Genomic DNA, 16,964 nt, shown 5'->3' with positions numbered 1-16,964 from the left:
GACAGAAAATATTCTAATGTTATTGATTGATTAACGGAGAAGAGTATTCAAAAATAGGATTGTTTGATTGACTGACGTTTTTATTGACAAATTGCATATCTGTCAAAAGTATACAACAAATAAAAACTTGATAGCTAATTTCCATTGTGGCCCTTAAAATAGTTAGCTTTGTAAAAATAATAACAATAACAACAATTCATACTATTTCCAATGTTCAAGACAACTAAAAGAGCAAAAAAGTACAGTATGTGGATTTCTATGGATATTTACATAGTACAAAACACTACAGGCTAGTCAGGGGTAGGCAACCTTAGGCACGCATGCCAACATTGGCACAGGGGAGGGTGATCACTGGCACACTTGCATAAAGTGTGAGACAGAGGTTTTTTCTTTTAACAGTAAATATTCAAAAAGGTTTAGTCTGTTAAGTTCCCTCACATCTATATATAATAAATAACATCCAGCCGCATAATTCTACATTCATTCAAACTCGAAAGTGCTCCTTATGCAGAATGCCCCATTTCAAGTTTTAAAATCCTTTAAAAATAGCAGATCTACAATCTCAAAATGTATATAGGGCTGAAGTGGGTAATGCATGTTTTGCAATAATAATCAAAAAGTAACTAAAGTTTTCAAATAAGTGTAGTGGAGTCAACGTACAACATTCGCATCTGAGATATAAGTAAAAGTATACTGAAAATTGGAAATACTGTAAAGTAAAAATACCTCAAAATTGTACTTGAGTAAATGTACTTAGTTACTTTACACGACTGCCATACTGTGTGTTATGTTGTGTGTTTACAATTCTCATTCTTTTACTCTCCCATCATGTGGCCCTTTATACATTTGGATGGATGGATGGATGGATGGATGGATGAAACATAAATAAATAAATACAATTCTGTATGCAACTTCTACTTGCAACTTATTCCTGAAAGAAGAAATTAAACTATATGGAGGGGGTCCCTGCTTCTCTCTCTCAACTAAGGGGTCCTCGGCCTGAAAACGTTGAAGACTCATGCATAAGCAGAAAGGTACTCTGGTAAAAAAGGAAAACTATTGCTGCTGTACTGTAGCCCTAATTATCTCAAGTTCAAGTTCATCTCTGCTTTATGAGGACTGCAGTAGCTCAGCCTCAATATCCTATGGGACTCAGATGAAATGACACTGCCCCCTAGTGGTTCTATGATACAAACATGAAAAACTTAATTTCATCAGTATATGACTGCAGAGTACTGAGTAGTTGTTGTTGTTTAATTAAATAGTAAAGCATGGGGCTATTAATTTGTATTTTAAATTAACCTAAATGGTATATGCATATTTCATAACCTCATTTGACAGTGACAGAGAGAGAGAGAGAGAGAGAGAGAGAGAGAGAGAGAGAGAGAGACACTACTAATCAGTGTGTATATCCCTGCACTGTCTGCATGTAACCTTGATACATGAAAACTGTTTCACTCCTTTCACTTGTACATATTTAGTTTTGATTGTCTGTATTGTGTACGCTTCTGCTTTGGCAAACCTATGTTTTCTCATGCCAATAAAGACCTTTGAATTGAAGAGAGAGAGAGATATTTGTACCCATATAAAATGTCACAATGCGACATAGCTCTGTTTACAAAATGTTGTACCCCCTCCAACTGTATATATTATGTTCCCCATTTTCAACTGTTTTTATTGTATTTGTGATACTTGCTTTGGCAATGTAAACGTATGTTTTCTCATGCCAATACAGCTCCTTTGAATTGAATTGAATTGAATTGAGAGAGAGAGAGAGAGAGAGAGAGAGAGAGAGAGAGAGAGAGAGAGAGAGAGAGAGAGAGAGAGAGAGAGAGAGAGAGATCAAATGGCCACCCCACCCTGACTAAAAATGTCTGTTTTGGGGGGGGGTTCATTGACATGTTGACGTTTGATCCAGCAGCAGGACCCTTGACCCCCCAACACCTGCTGCCTCACCACCAGCCCAGGTGGTCGCCAGGTGGTGTGTGAAAGTGTGTGTGTGTGTGTGTGTGTGTGTGTGTGTGTGTGCACACGCTTGTGTGCACGTGTCCGTGTCTGTGTGTGTGTGTGTGTGTGTGTGTGTGTGTGGCTCTCACGTGTGCAGAGAACAACTAAGAGCATCTAGTAGGGCAAGGGGGGCAAGAAGTTGCGAGAGGGGGAGGGGGTTGGGGGACTACGGTTGGAGTTATGGGTGGTCTGTGTGTATGTGCGCGTGTATGCGCACGCGAGCACCTTTCATCCTTTGGCCAAAGGCCCTTCAATCAACGCTTAGCAATTCTGAGACAAGTGCAAATGTAACGTCTCAGAGGTAAAGGTGGAGTAAGTTATTTTCTTTTGTTAAAATCTGTATTAAATAGCCCTACATTCTGATCAGTAATCATTGCAGTAGACTATAGAGTGTTTGTTCAGTAACAGGCGTCTCCCTGTCTCTACAGCTCTTTAGTAAAACGTAAACGGAACGATTAATTTCAGGTCAGGATAGCATTTTTGTCCAAACAGCAGAGAACTCATACAGGATATTAAAGTAAAATGAAAGTGATGACAATGAAATGAGAAAAAAGATTGGAACAAATTTGGAACTGGGAGACCCCCTGCTACTGAACAAAAATACTATAGCAATGATTATTATTTGAAAATAGAGCGAGTTTTAACTTTGTGCATTTTATTGAACATGTCTCGGGTTAATGTAAACATCCTCACAAGGAAACCTTGTGATTGTCACGACGAAACAACATTTACTTTCATTTTGTCAGTGGCACGCAGCAAATGAGTGCCAAATTAGGCCTAGAATTATTGACTGCTTTAACTATTGAACTAGACCAGGTCAACCTGGTTGTGCCAGACCCCCTGTCTGTCATCATCATTTATGACATCATGCCTTTTGTAGGCATGTCATCATCATGTCATCATCATATATACCCTTTATATAGAAAACCCGGACAGACATTTGCTTATGTAGGCCTACCCATTTCATGGGTCTGGCAAAAATAGAAGATATACAAGCTCGAGTGCCGCGCTGCGAGCTTTTAGATCTGCTATTTTTTTTTAAATCATGAACATTTTTGCAAATATTTGAATATCTCATTTTTAAAGTGAACATTTGTAACTCAAATATTTTGTTCTGAGGGGTCCCTGATACAATATTTTGAGATGGGTGTCCATGGCGAAATACATATCATTTTGGGGGTCCTTCACATGGAAAGGTTTGAGAACCACTGACACGGTAGTCTCTCAAGAACAGACTAACTGAGCTCTAGTTAAGTGAAAAGGACCTTTTCTTGATGATGGCGAGCCAGATTGCTGACATAGAAACATAGGTTTTTTAAAAAAACCTTAGAGGGATTCAAAAAGACACTTATAGAATCGGGTCAAAATTCAAATTTGCCAGATTTTTCAAAAATAGCAGATCTACAAGCTCACAGCGCGGCACTCGGTGCCGCGCTGTGAGCTTGTATATCTGCTATTTTTCAATAGTTAAAGCATTCAATAATTCTAGGCCTAAATGGGTTAAACTAAAAGGGCGCAAAAATGAACCCCCTTTGACACTCGATTGATTTTATTGTGTGTATAAAAGCACCAGCGTTTTGGCGCAGCGCTCAGGGAGACTGTGCTTCAAAGACGAGCAATTCGCAACAGAGAACTGAGTATTATTGTGCTCAATGGACATTTGCATAAAGGATACACAAACATGCAAGGTTGGAAACAATTCCGATGTTGCTTCCTCCAACCTCTCTCTCTCTCTATCGCTCTCTCTCACTTCCTCTCCTTGCTTCCTTTTCTTGCCTCTATCCCCGAATACCCCCCGATCCCACCTTCCATCCCTCCCTCGATCCCTCTCTCCCACTCCTGCCTCCCCCCTCCGCCCACACTGCTCCCCTCCCCTCCTCCCCGTGTGTTTTGCTTTTGCTTTTATCTGGGCTAATGCAGCAGTAGCAAGCCATGCTAATTTTAACAGCAAAGCCTTTGCCAACACTACCCCCCCACCCCACCCCCCCAGTAACACATGCCAGGCCAGCTCTCCTACTGCTGGGCTTCTGTGCATGTTTGTCAACGCTGCTGTGCTAAAGATGTGGCATTTGTACTGCAGAGAGAGAGAGAGAGAGAGAGAGAGGGGAAGAGAGAGATAGAGAGAGAGAGGTGGAGCAAGAGAGAGGGAGAGAGAGATGGAGAAGGGACTGAGAGGGGCATATCGTCACTGTCGGGCAGAAACCTCATATCTCCAAGTTTCAAACGTGTACGTCTTTTGGTAAAGCCAAGCCCTGCTTCATCATACAAGGCCGTCGCACAAAAGTAGTGAAAACAGCTGATCTACAAGCACACAACGCCTCGCGATGCGAGGCGTTGTGTGCTTGTAGATCGGCTGTTTTCACTAGTTTATCGTAGTACATTTTTTAGATGATTATACAAAACGAACGGTTTTGGACATACAAGGTTTCCACCCGACAACGACGATATGGAGAATTAAAAAGGACAGAGTGAATGAGAGAGAGGAAGGATACAGGTCTTCTGTGCAATCTGCAATAACATGGCTGCATGGCCCTCTTTCTTGGAGTGACAATACAACCTTTAGTTGTTGCTATAATTAGAATGGGAGGACATGTGACTGAATGGAAGACAGAGGAGGCAGGGGAAACAAAGAGCAAAAACAGACAGCAGCCAAAAGACGCATGCAAAAAACACTGTAGGCATATGGCGCGCACGCCCACGCACGCACAGCAAAAGTCTACCTCTGAAAGTGAATAAATGGACCAAAATGGTCAATTCTTAACACTCCAGTTAACGCTCTCGACTTGAAATCACCGAGGATTTTACAGTGTACTGTACATGAACAAAGAATCATGCGGTTCTCTGGATCCATATGGCTCCAAATTTGTAGATATAGTCCTGACTATATCTACTGCATAGTACTGTGTTCTATCCGTCTGTCATTCAATGTTATATGAGATACTTCAATGGTTTCCTATGGAAATAAGCTTTGTCTTTTCTAGGATCTCCTTTTAGTAGACCTTGTACCAGTGAACTGTACCGTCATGAAACTATACTTTTTCCTATGCAAACTTCTAATAAAGTCTTCAATCAATCAATCAATCAATCAATCAATCAATCAATCAATCAAAGATCTCGGACTCCATGTTGACCAGCCTGTGACTGCGTGACGTCACCAATCGATTACATTTTGCATCTTGGCCTACTGGCATACTATACTGTATGATGCTGTACCACTGCAACACTTGGTGCATGATTGGTCCAGATTTCTGTGAGATCAGCCACAGACACACATACAATGACAGACCCTCTACTGCAGGGGTCTTCAACAGGGGGTCGTCAGTTACTACCGGGGGGGGGGGGGGCTCCAAATATTTGTGTGAAATTAACCATTTGAAACTTAGACTCCCTATTCTGAGGGGGACATGCCGAAAATAGCAGATCCACGGCTATATTCAGCAAAGACGTTTCATGTAGATGGAATAAAGAGCAGACCAAGTACAGAGGCAAAGGTCAAGTTTACTAAGTATTGAGGGTACAAGTTGTTAAATATCTGAAAATACGCATTAACATGAATCCAAATAGACAAAAACAACATATATTACACAACACTGATGATGACAGTGCCGTCAAACAAGTCTATGACGCTACACGCATCTATGAAATCTATGACAAAGTTGAATCTGCAAGTTAATAGCAGCTGCTTTGTCTTTGGCCTAAAAAAACTGTTGAAGTCCCCTGCTCTAAAGCAGTGGTTCTCAACCTTTTCAGGCCGCGACCCCCAAAATAATCATATTTCAACTGGGAACCCCCCACCCTGACGAGCACTAAGAGTTGAGCCATTACATTTTGTACAACACGGTTCTGTTGTAAAAATAGCTGATCTACATGCTCTACAAGCATTAGTCAGGGGATATCTTCAGAAATAGTGTCAAATCCTGGAATAAATTCCTTACCAAAAAATGTCTTCGCCAATGTGTTTGTAAAGGTGTCTAGTAACACATCTCACAAAGACTGAAATGCAGTTTCCCTAGGAGAATCCATGACAGCATGCTGACAGTTGGGGTCCCATTAACTTAACTATAATGGACCCTCAAAACTAGGGTTTAGTGATGAGTCATCACTTTTCACTGTTTTGTGGGGATCGTTTTTAGCCCACGGAATGTTTTTTTGTGCAAAACAAATGCTTGCAATTGATTCAGAATCATGAAAAAACCCTAGTTTGACCCCTCACATGGTACTTAAAGCATATTTATTTCTGTGTGTTTTTTCCTGTAATGGGACCCCAACTTTCAGCAGCTGTCACGGATTCTCCTAGGGAAACAGAATTTCAGTCTTTGTGAGATGTGTTACTAGACACCTTTACAAACACATTGGTCAAGAAATGTTTTGGTAAGGAATTTATTCCAGGACCTTTTAAGATATCCCCTGACTACATGTAGATCTGCTATTTTCACAATTTCTGCCTCTAATATTTGACAATTTGACCAATGTTTAATTTGTCATTTTAGAGGTGTTAAAAAGTCCTTAAATTGTCACTTTAGAAATGTGCAGATACCCTCTATACACTTAAATGCTATGTTGGTTTGTTTACTGTTGAGTGAAAAAACAACGTTGCACATTAAGTTAATCATCTGGGGACCCTCCAAAATTATTGGTTGAGAAGGTTGAGAACCACTGCTCTACTGGACGGCTTCTTCCCACAAGAGCCAGACGGCAAAGAGAGATAAGACACAAGTAGAAGACAGATGGATTTACAGTAGGTTGTGCACTGAGCGTGGAAGAAGCCCTTCTCACTCACACAGCGACACACAGTCACACCTGGGAGCTGCTTCTCACAAACACAGGGTTCTTCCGCTGGCCGCTGAGAAGCGCTGGTGGAAAGTAATTAAGTACATTTACTCGAGTATACTGTACCTAAGCACAATTTTGAGGTACATTTACTTTGCCGGAATATTTCCAATTTTCAATACTCTTACTTCTTCTACTCCATGATTCTATGTGGACCTCACGAAGACCTAAATATACTTTGCTTCAACAAGACAGCACAGCAGAATCCTACGTGTTAAAGACCTAGTGAAATGGCTTTTTGGGGCGTTTTATTTTGAAGTTTCAGTCTGAAACACAAGCCTGTTCTCTTTCTGAACCAATCAGAAGGGACCAGCCCTTCAGGCGATGGGACGGCTCACGTGTGCCCAATGTTTGTGTTTGTAGCTTCCATTAGCCTGCAAACTGCAGGCAGAAGGACACGGCCAGTGGGCCAGCTGTACAGAATGTTTGTTACCAAGTTGCTTATTATTCCAACCTACTGTATGATGTTTACAGATACAGATTCTATTGTGCTCATTAAGTTTACAATGAGTAATGTGGAGTAATGTGGAATGTGTGGAGGAATGTGCAGCAATGGGAATCAAACAGCTGAGGTGAATGTAATCAAGGTTCATTTATATTCAAGAAGACCTGTCTATGTCATCACGAGGCACGTTTCTGTTCACAGGAAATGTTATGCCTATCCCGGGTATACTCGCAATATATTTACAGAGGTCCTGAGTGCTGATCCCGGGTATACTCGGGAAATATACTGTAAATACAGTAGATAGATAGATACCTTTATTATCCCAAGGGGGAAATTTAGTTGTCCAGTAGTAGCACAGCAGTATACAGTTATTTACAAAGTTACAGAGACGTAAGAAAGATAGATAAGAGGGAAAAAAACAAAACAAAGACAAGAGCAGTACAGTACCAATAAGGAGAAGGTGCATCAATAGAGGGGGCGAATAATATATAAGTATATATACATAAAGTGTCTTGCAAAAGAGACCATAGCAGTCAATGCTAGTTAGTGCAAACAAGTATATCACTGTCATTGTTAAACAAAGCAAAAATACTCAGAAACTACTTCTTGCGGTCTGGGCTATCCATTGTGCATCGGTAATGTCTGCGATTTGTTTACAACGCACGTTGGCGTGCACGTGAAGAGAAGCTGCTCCATAGATCTTCCATCAAATAATCCTCATTATCTCTAAAAAAGACATTTTGATCCTAAGGCTTTTTCACGCCAAAATATCACTTGTATGGTGGCGGCCATTACCCCCTGCGTCTAAACACTGCTTCTAAACTAGATCCGGGTCAGGGTTGAAAAAAGTGACCAAAAAACAGCACAATTTCCGCCAGGCCCTTTAGAATAAGAGTGGCGGCTTAAGGAAGGAAATGGCGGCACTCTGTGCCCCTTATTTCTTCAAAGTAAGAGGCACTAAATGGGTTTGAATGGGCTATTTAGGGACTTTTTATATAAAAATACACAAAAATTGTTTATTTTCATTTTTTTCGCATCTAGTGTTAGGAATGCCCATATGATTACCACGGATAAGCTCTAAAAGTGTGAAAACCATAATGAAAGAAAGGCAAAAATCAAAAGAAGCCTACCTTTACAGATCATGCCCTCCTTGACGATGGCCGTCTTGCATATATCACAGCTCTTCACTTTCTTGAATGGCTTCAGCTTGAAGTGATGCGTGTGGACGCCCTCCAGCTCCTCGGGCTGATGGAGAGAACACAGCAGAGGGAGGACAGGTCAGGTGAGTGTGTGTATGCGTTAGTGAAGGTCAGTGTTTTGGTGTCCTGGGACACCCAGGGGGTCCTTGAGGTGGTTCCAGGGCATCCCCAGCTGATGATTGATAGAAACAAAAAAAAAACTAAATTGGACCCTTAGTGCAGGGAGGGGTGTTGCACCAAATTCTGGTGGGCTCTCTCTGTACAGCGGGCGCTAACTGACACAGTCGTTCTCGTTGTGCGTCGGATTCGACGCACAACAATACTACAATATGGGGAAGGCTGTGGCTCAGGGGGTAGTGCGGCCGTCTAGGAACCAAAGGGTTACACACACATGCGCGCGCGCTTACGCACACACACGCGGACGCTGCATCCAGACTCCACAGTCAACATTACGTTCAAGTCAAGCGTTCAGTCAGTGTTTAGATTCTTAGCATCCGGCAGAGTTCAGCATCTATACAGAAACGTTTTGCATTTGTGCATCGACCACATGCAGATGTTTCCTGCAATACACAGGCTTGCAACGTTAACGCAATGTCGTTGCTGTATGTTTTTTCGTAAATGAATGCCCTACTTCATCATACAAGTGTCGCACAAAGGTATAGTAGCAGATCTATAACTCACACAATATATATATATATGGGTGCAGCGGTTTACAAAATTCACGGTTCGGTTCAGTTCGATATTTTGGTGTCACGGTTTTTTGTTTTAACCTTGAACATTACGGTACCCAGTGGTTCTCTAAGTCATGCACACACACACACACACGCACACACACACACACACGTGCACGCACACACGCACAGAGAGAGCCCACCAGCGGAGGATGTTTTCACTTTGAAGTTGGCTAATTAAATGACTAATTAATGATGAGAGAGAGAAGAAAGAGAGAGCGAGCTCACAAAGTAGCTCAGGGTGTCACAATCTCTAGAAATGTGTTTGTGTTCCAGTGTGCATGCACTATGCATACATACTGTACCCATACTGTGCATGACAATGAGTCAGCCTACAGTATGCGACTATACATGTGTACAGCATGCTTATGTAAGTGTGTGTCTACATGTTGATGTACTATACCCTTGAATGTGTGCGCGTGGGTGTGCGTGTGTGCGTGCGGGTGTGTTCGTTATGTCTGTACTTGGGAGTCAAATGTCCCCACAAGTACAGTATAGTAGAATTTGATTGTAGATCGGCTATTTTCGGCTTAAAGGACAACTTGAAAAGTGAAAAGAAAAGATGAGTGTTAACATGTTTTCATTTACTGCTTTCTATTGTTTTAGTGATTTTAGCCATTTTGATTTCAGTGGGTCGCAAAAAAATCGCCCTAATAATGTTTGTTGATGTACTCACAATAGTAATACAAACGTACAGTGTGTGTGTGTGTGTGTGTGTGTGTGTGTGTGTGTGTGTGTGTGTGTGTGTGTGTGTGTGTGTGTGTGTGTGTGTATATTTGCATGCTTATACATGCAAGTACATATGAGTTGTAAGTAGGTTGCTGAAACATCACGGGTACAGCCTGAGGAGTGATAAGCTCTAGAAAAACCCTGCTAGGTTCTCAACAAGCATCACAGAGCAGCTTCTACTACTGTATGTACAGTAGCCTGCCATATTATGCAAATCAACGAGGTGAGTTTGAATGACTGTGGATGCTCATATGACTGTGCTGTGTGTGGAGTACTCAAATGTTTTACATTAGTAAAAGTAGCAATACCACAACATAAAACTATTCTGTTATACGTAAGTACAGTAAAAGGCATGTATTCAAAATTTGAATTAAGTAAAAGTAGAAGTATCAGCAACAAAAATATACCTGTAGTACCAAAGTAAAATTACTAAACATAAAGAAATGTTTCAAATCTAGCAGATCTACAATCCCACAACGCACCACGATGCGTAAGTATGAAGTGAACGGTGCTATTTATGTGTTCATTTCATTCAGCATCCCACAGAGTTTCAATGTGACCCCATGGGCGTACAACAAACTCTGATCACTTCGTGCCAAGATGTAGGCCAGGTGTAGGCCACGCTTCGGGACACGTTGTCCGGGACGCTTCGTACGGGACAAGGACAGATGTCGGAGCATGCACCGCTCAAAAATACAATAACTGCCTCTGAGATGTAATGGAGTAGAAGTATAGAGCAGGGGTCTTCAACAGGAGGTCCGGGCCCCCTAGGGGGTCCTCAGAGTTACTACAGGGGGTCCTCCAAATCTTTGTGTGATAGGAACTAGTTTTTTTTCCCCCCTTTCTTATATTAACCATCCTAGTCTCCATATTCTGCGAACTTTAGCCAAAAATAGCAGATCTAAAAGCTCACTACATCGGCTATCTTCGGCTAAGAGCTTTGGAGGAGGAAAAGAGCAGACCAAGTTCAGTGAAAGGTCAAGTTTATTAAGTATTGACCGTTCAAGTGGTTAAATATCTGAAAACACACGTTAACATAAATCCAAAATACACTGTTGATCATGCTGTCAAACAATGAAACTATATCTATGAACAGATTGTGGGGGTCCCTGCTTCAACTCTCTCTCCACTAAGGGGTCCTTGGCCTGAAAACGTTGAAGACCCCTGGAATAGAGACTATAAAGTATCCAAATTAAAACCTCCATTAATCGTGCGTTACAGTCTCTGAGCAGTTCTTTCCTCGATCTTGTTTTCAAGGTCGGCCCAAGTAGAAGAAACTATTCTCCAGTGTGTGCCTACAGGGTTGTCCTGTCTCCTTCACCCTCCTTTTCTACCTCTCTCTCTCTCTCTCTCTGAACAACCCCGCCGCTAAGTCATAATAATGATGTCATTTCCTCTGTGTATATTTATGCAGCTGGGCCAGGCGGGCCCAGGTCGTGCTCCTCCAGAGAGTAGCCTATATACATGCGGTGTACGTCTCAATAATGTTACACGTTTTGTTCCGTGTCCTCCCGTGACCTCCACTGGACTGGGACGACCAAGGACAAAAGTGTGTGTGTGTGTGTGTGTGTGTGTGTGTGTGTGTGTGTGTGTGTGTGTGAGAACTGGGACGAGTGAAATAATAACTCAACGAATGTACAATATGTTAATGAAGGAAGGAGGAGAGATTCTTATCTTGTAAAGTCGTCAAAGCAGTCGACTTTAACACGGTAATAATCATTGCAGTGTTTTAATATCAAAATGGTAAATGGTGCATTTATATAGCGCTTTTAACCAAAGCGCTTTACAGAGATTGTGCATTACATTCACGCACACATTCATACACCGGTGGCGGAGGAAACCATGCAAGGCACCAACCTACTCACCGGTAGCAATTAGGGGTTCAGAGTCGTGCCCAAGGACCCTTCGACATTAACTCAGGGGGAGCCCGGATTCGAACTGGGAACCCTTCGGGAACCCTTCGTGCTCTAATAACGGTTTCTCTACCCCTGAGCTATGTCACCCCCTCAATACAGTGTAATGTATTGATGTTCGTCGCTACAGGGTGGACATCTTGTAAAGTAGTTACATTTCAGGAGATAAAGAACCTGGGTTCCAATGGATCAAATTGAGTTATGTATGTATTTTATAACAAAAGTACCAGATCACCACATGTTACGAAGCGAGTTGTTGGTGTAGATCGGCAATTTTTGCTACTTTTGCACGTCACAAACATATGACAAAATGTAAAATAGGGCATTTATAATGAAAAAAAAAAGTTACAAGGTTTCTGCCCTCTACCCTCTATGTCAGGGGTCTTCAACAGGGGGTTCGGGACCCCTAGGGGGTCCTCAGAGTTACTACAGGGGGTCCTCCAAATCTTCCAATCCTTTTTAACTAAGAGTGATAGAAACTTTTTTCTTTTTCATATTAACCACTTGAACCCTAGTGTCCATATTCTGAGAACTGTAGCCAAAAATAGCAGATCTACAAGGTCACAACGCCTCGCGCTGCGAGACGTTGTGAGCTTGTAGATTGGCTATTTTCGGCAAAGAGGTTTGGTGTAGAGGGGAAAAAGAGCAGACTAAGTACAGAGTAAAAGTTCAAGTGTATTAGCTAATGATGAATCAAGTGGTTAAATATCTGAAAACACAAATTGACATGAATCCAAAATACACTGATGATTGTGCTGTCAAACAATGAAACTATATGGAATCTATGTAAAGGTCCTTGGCCTGAAAACATTGAAGACCCCTGCTCTATTAAGAGTTAAGACCAACCCAGACTTTAGATATTTGGTGCTGTGATGTCCATGAGCTCATCAGTGTGGTTAGGATTCTGCAGACCCCCGCCCAATAACCCCACCCCACCCAACCCCTCCCGCTCCGTGTGCCGCAGCCAATTTGGCTCAAAGCTTTTTATAAAAGTGTATTTCTCAGCATTTCTCTCTCTCTCTCTCTGTCTCCCTCTCGTTTTGCCCTGCTATCTTCCTAAATCTTAATGGCTTTTGTCACACTGTGCGACACACTCGCTAAGCTCCAGAGAGCTGCAGCGGCTGACCTTGGGGCTCCGCGGAGCCGGGCCGAGGTAGGCCAACGGCGGAGCTGCTAAAAGCTATAGCTACCATTGCGGCCCATGTCCCCTGGGCGCCAAACAGGGGGTGTGTGTATGTGTGTGTGTGTGTGTACACGTGTGTGCGTGAGCCAAGCACAGAGTTAGCCCAAAATATACTGAGAGATCTGTACTTGGTTAACATTACTTACTGCTATATTGCTCAGTGGTGGAATGTAACCAAGTATATTTATTTCATTGTACTTAAGTCCATTTTTGTTGAGGTACTTTTACTTTGAGCATGTCCAGGTGTCAATAATCTATTATACTTCTACTCCATCTGAGTATTCTTCCACCACTGAAGCTATTGAAGCAATAAGCCACAAGAGGGCTGAGAGGCGTGGTGAGTCCAACCCACTCAGCCGTTATAAAATACAGGTAACCACATGCCTCGCATGGCTTATTGCTTTTCTAAAACGGTTACAATATGGTAACATGGGGGGGAAAATGTTCTATTTCACTAATAATTCACTACAAGGTCTGCAAGAAAGTAGTTCCCAGCTACAAGAAAGTAGTTCCCAGCTTTTTGCCAACAACACAGGTGCAGATAATTGGTGCACTGTGGAACACTGTGGAAAGAAATAACGCATCTGGGTTTGATATAAACTGATTCAAGGAGTGGATTCTAGTCTCATATAACATGCAATTAAAGGGAAATCAGCCAATCAGAATCAAGGAATGGAACTAGCCGTTTTAGAAACATGTTATAACCATGCACATGAAATCACAAGTGTTTCGTATGAAACACCTGTTTGTTAAGAATCGGAAGGAAGCACTCCACTCCTATGGGTGTCGCTAGCGGCAGCCAAGAATAACAGAATCACTCACATAAACTCCCGTAGGACGATTCCCATTGGCCGAAGGGTATGTCCGTCAAGTGACGTACCCGCCTGGAGGCGGATCCCTATAAAATCCCCATCCACCGGATGTTCCCCCTCTTTGAGAGAGCTCTGCGCAAACTCACGAACAGGGTCTCACCGGAGTGGAGTGCTTCCTTCCGATTCTTAACAAACAGGTGTTTCATACGAAACACTTGTGTTTGTTTACGAATCTCCAGTCAGCACTCCACTCCTATGGGAAACATAAACTCCCGGACGTGGAAACGAACCAACAGGAATTAAGGAACCCTTACAGACTAGGCCCACCAGAACCCACCTCAATCCTAGTCTGCCCCAAGTTTAAAACCGAATGGAAAAACTCAGGAAAAGGGCCCCCCTCCACCAGAGCCACTACCCTCTGGTCTTGGCGGAGGAAGAAAAGTGTAAAAACACTTACCAAACTCCCTGAGAGAGAAACCCTACCAAGGGACTCAGCTCAGGAGGACGGGGAGGAAGCGGCCACCCCAAGGACAGAATGCGCCAAGGAATAAGGCGTTAATTCCAGGTGATAGTAAGCCGCAAAAGTAGAAGGCGACTTCCAATTAGCCGCCAAACAGACCTCTTGGATGGAGGTCCCTTTAGCGAGACCCCAGGAAGAGGAAACTCCCCTAGTCGAATGGGCTTTCAGACCGAAGGGTCTAGCCACTTTCGCACTGTCGTAAGCCAAATTAATGGCTTCCACAATCCACCCCGACAGAGTCGCCTTAGCGATCTCAGTCTTACCAGTGGACTTTCCGTGAGAGACAAACAGACTACTAGACCGTCTGCGGTCCTTAGTCCTCTCACAGTAAACTCTCAGTGCCCTAACCGGGCAAAGACAGTTGAGCCTTCTGTCCTCCTCCGAAGCGAAAGGAGGAGGGTGAAAGGCCAGAAGTTCCACCGGAACTTCCTGAATCCTCCCGTTCTTGGGTAAGAACTTGAGGTGAGGTTTGAGTAAGACCTTACGGTCCTCACCCGAAAACCTCATACAGCCCTCATCTACAGAAAGAGCATGAAGGTCACTGACCCTCTTGGCTGTAGTCAGAGCCAGGAGAAGAGCCGTCTTAAAGCTAAGAAGCTTCAAGGAGATAGACTCCAAAGGCTCAAAAGGAGCCTGACTCAGACCCCGTAGGACCACCTCAAGATCCCATGAGGGGACCAATGGTCTAGCTGCAGCAGCGTCCCGCTTGACCCCAGCCAGAAACTGAGACACCCAAGGGTTCTTAGAAGGCTTAGAACCCTCAAGGCCATTGTGGCAGACGTCAATGGCAGCCACATAGCCCCTAAGAGCAGAGGCTGCTAGCTTCTGCACCACACAGGACTGTAGAAAGTCCAAAAGGTCTTTCAAGGACGCAGAGGCCGGAACCACCGAAGGGCGGTTCGACCTGCACCAGGAGACGAAGGCCTCCCATTTACCCCTGTACACTTCCAGAGTACCAGGAGCTCTGGCTCTCTGCATCGTGTCTATGACTGCAGTGGCCAGACCGGCAGCCCTCAGCCTCTCCCTTTCAGGAGCCAGACCCACAGGTCTAGGCGCTGGGGGTCCGGATGGAAAATCTCCTGGTTCGCCTGGCTCACCAGATCCCTGAGTAGGGGCAGGCGCCAAGGCTGACCGACCAGGAGAGGCGCTATCAGGGAACTCCAAGTCCCCTGACTCGGCGCCACCAAGAGCAACTCCAGGGAGTAACGTCTGACCCTCTCGAGGGTCGGACGAATCAGCTCTAGCGGTGGAAAAGCATACAGAAGGCCCCTCGGCCAGCTGCGAGACAGAGCGTCCAGGCCCAGTGGGGGAGTCCCCGTCAGGGCAAAGAACCGAGAACACTTCGCGTTCTCTGACGACGCGAACAAGTCTGCTACCGGGTGGCCAAACCTGAGCCAGATCTCCTCCGCCACTGAAGGGCGGAGAGACCAGTTCTCGTAACGTGGTTCCCCCCTGGACAGCAGATCTGCTCCGCTGTTCAGGAGGCCCGGAACATGAGAGGCCCTGATCGACTGAAGTCGACCATGGCACCACAGTGTCAGGTCCCGAGCTAACCTGTCTAGCTCTCGGGACCTCAGCCCCCCCTGTTTGTTGATATAACACATCGTTGTGGTGTTGTCCGTCCTGACGAGGACGTGCCAACCTAGGATCAGGGGTTCGAAGTGACGAAGGGCCAGCATCACCGCCATCAACTCCAGGTAGTTGATATGGTAATGTCGCATCTCCGGGCCCCAAAGGCCCCGTGCTGTGCGACCTTCTAAGGTCGCGCCCCAGCCTGAAAGGCTGGCGTCCGAGGTGATCACCTTGCGGTGAATCACCTCTCCCATTCTGACTCCGGCCGACAGGAAGTCGGCTCGCCGCCAGGGTAGTAGCGCCTCCACAGCCCTGAAAGGGACCTGTACCAGAGCGCGACCCTCGGTGGACGGAATCCGAAAGGGATAACATCCACCTCTGAAACTGTCTCATGTGGAGACGTCCTAGCTGCACCAGGTGCAGGACTGAGGCCATGAAGCCCGTGAGGCGCATGACCTTCTCGTAACGGACCGAGTTCCCCGTCTGGAAGAGGGCTGCGCAGGAGAGAAACTTCTCTATCCTCTCCTGCGAGGGACGGGCGATCATAGACTGTGAGTCCAGAATGGTCCCCAGAAAAGTGGTTCTCTGTGAGGGTGTGAGAGCACTTTTCTCCAGATTGACGCAAAACCCCAGAGACTGCAGGTGGTCCATGACCAGCCTGGTGTGCCGCGCCGCCTCCTGCTCGGAGCTCGCGCAAATCAACCAGTCGTCCAGGTAGTTTGCAATCCTGATGCCCTGGCGCCGTAGTGGTTCGAGCGCTGTCTTGGTCACTAGAACGAAGACAAGGGGGCTCAGCGACAAGCCGAACGGGAGAACTGTGTACTCGTACACTTTCCCCTCGAAGGCGAACCTGAGGGATTTTCGGTGAGGAGGATAGATGGAGACGTGTGTGTACGCGTCTCTCAGATCCAGAGAGGTGAACCAGTCGTTCACTCTCACCGAACGCAGTAGGCTGGCAGCAGTCAGCATCTTGAATTTGAAGGTTTTCAGATACTGATTCAAAACACTTAGGTTTAGAATGGG

General features: G+C 44.6%; 1 protein-coding gene across 1 annotated transcript in view; it reads right to left on the bottom strand.

The window, feature by feature from the left end:
• Window positions 1-16,964, bottom strand: part of LOC308280147 (tensin-1-like) — a gene marked incomplete at both ends in the record, with an annotated part of 185,650 nt that overhangs the window by 123,519 nt on the left and 45,167 nt on the right. The window contains 1 exon segment of the mRNA XM_080720408.1: window positions 8,413-8,527. Within this exon segment, the coding sequence (XP_080576534.1) occupies window positions 8,413-8,527 (115 nt within the window).

Source organism: Nannobrachium achirus (assembly GCF_963921795.1).
Source record: "Nannobrachium achirus genome assembly, chromosome: 24".
In the NCBI taxonomy this organism is placed as follows: Eukaryota; Metazoa; Chordata; class Actinopteri; order Myctophiformes; family Myctophidae; genus Nannobrachium; species Nannobrachium achirus.
This window is presented reverse-complemented; position numbering and strand designations above follow the sequence as displayed.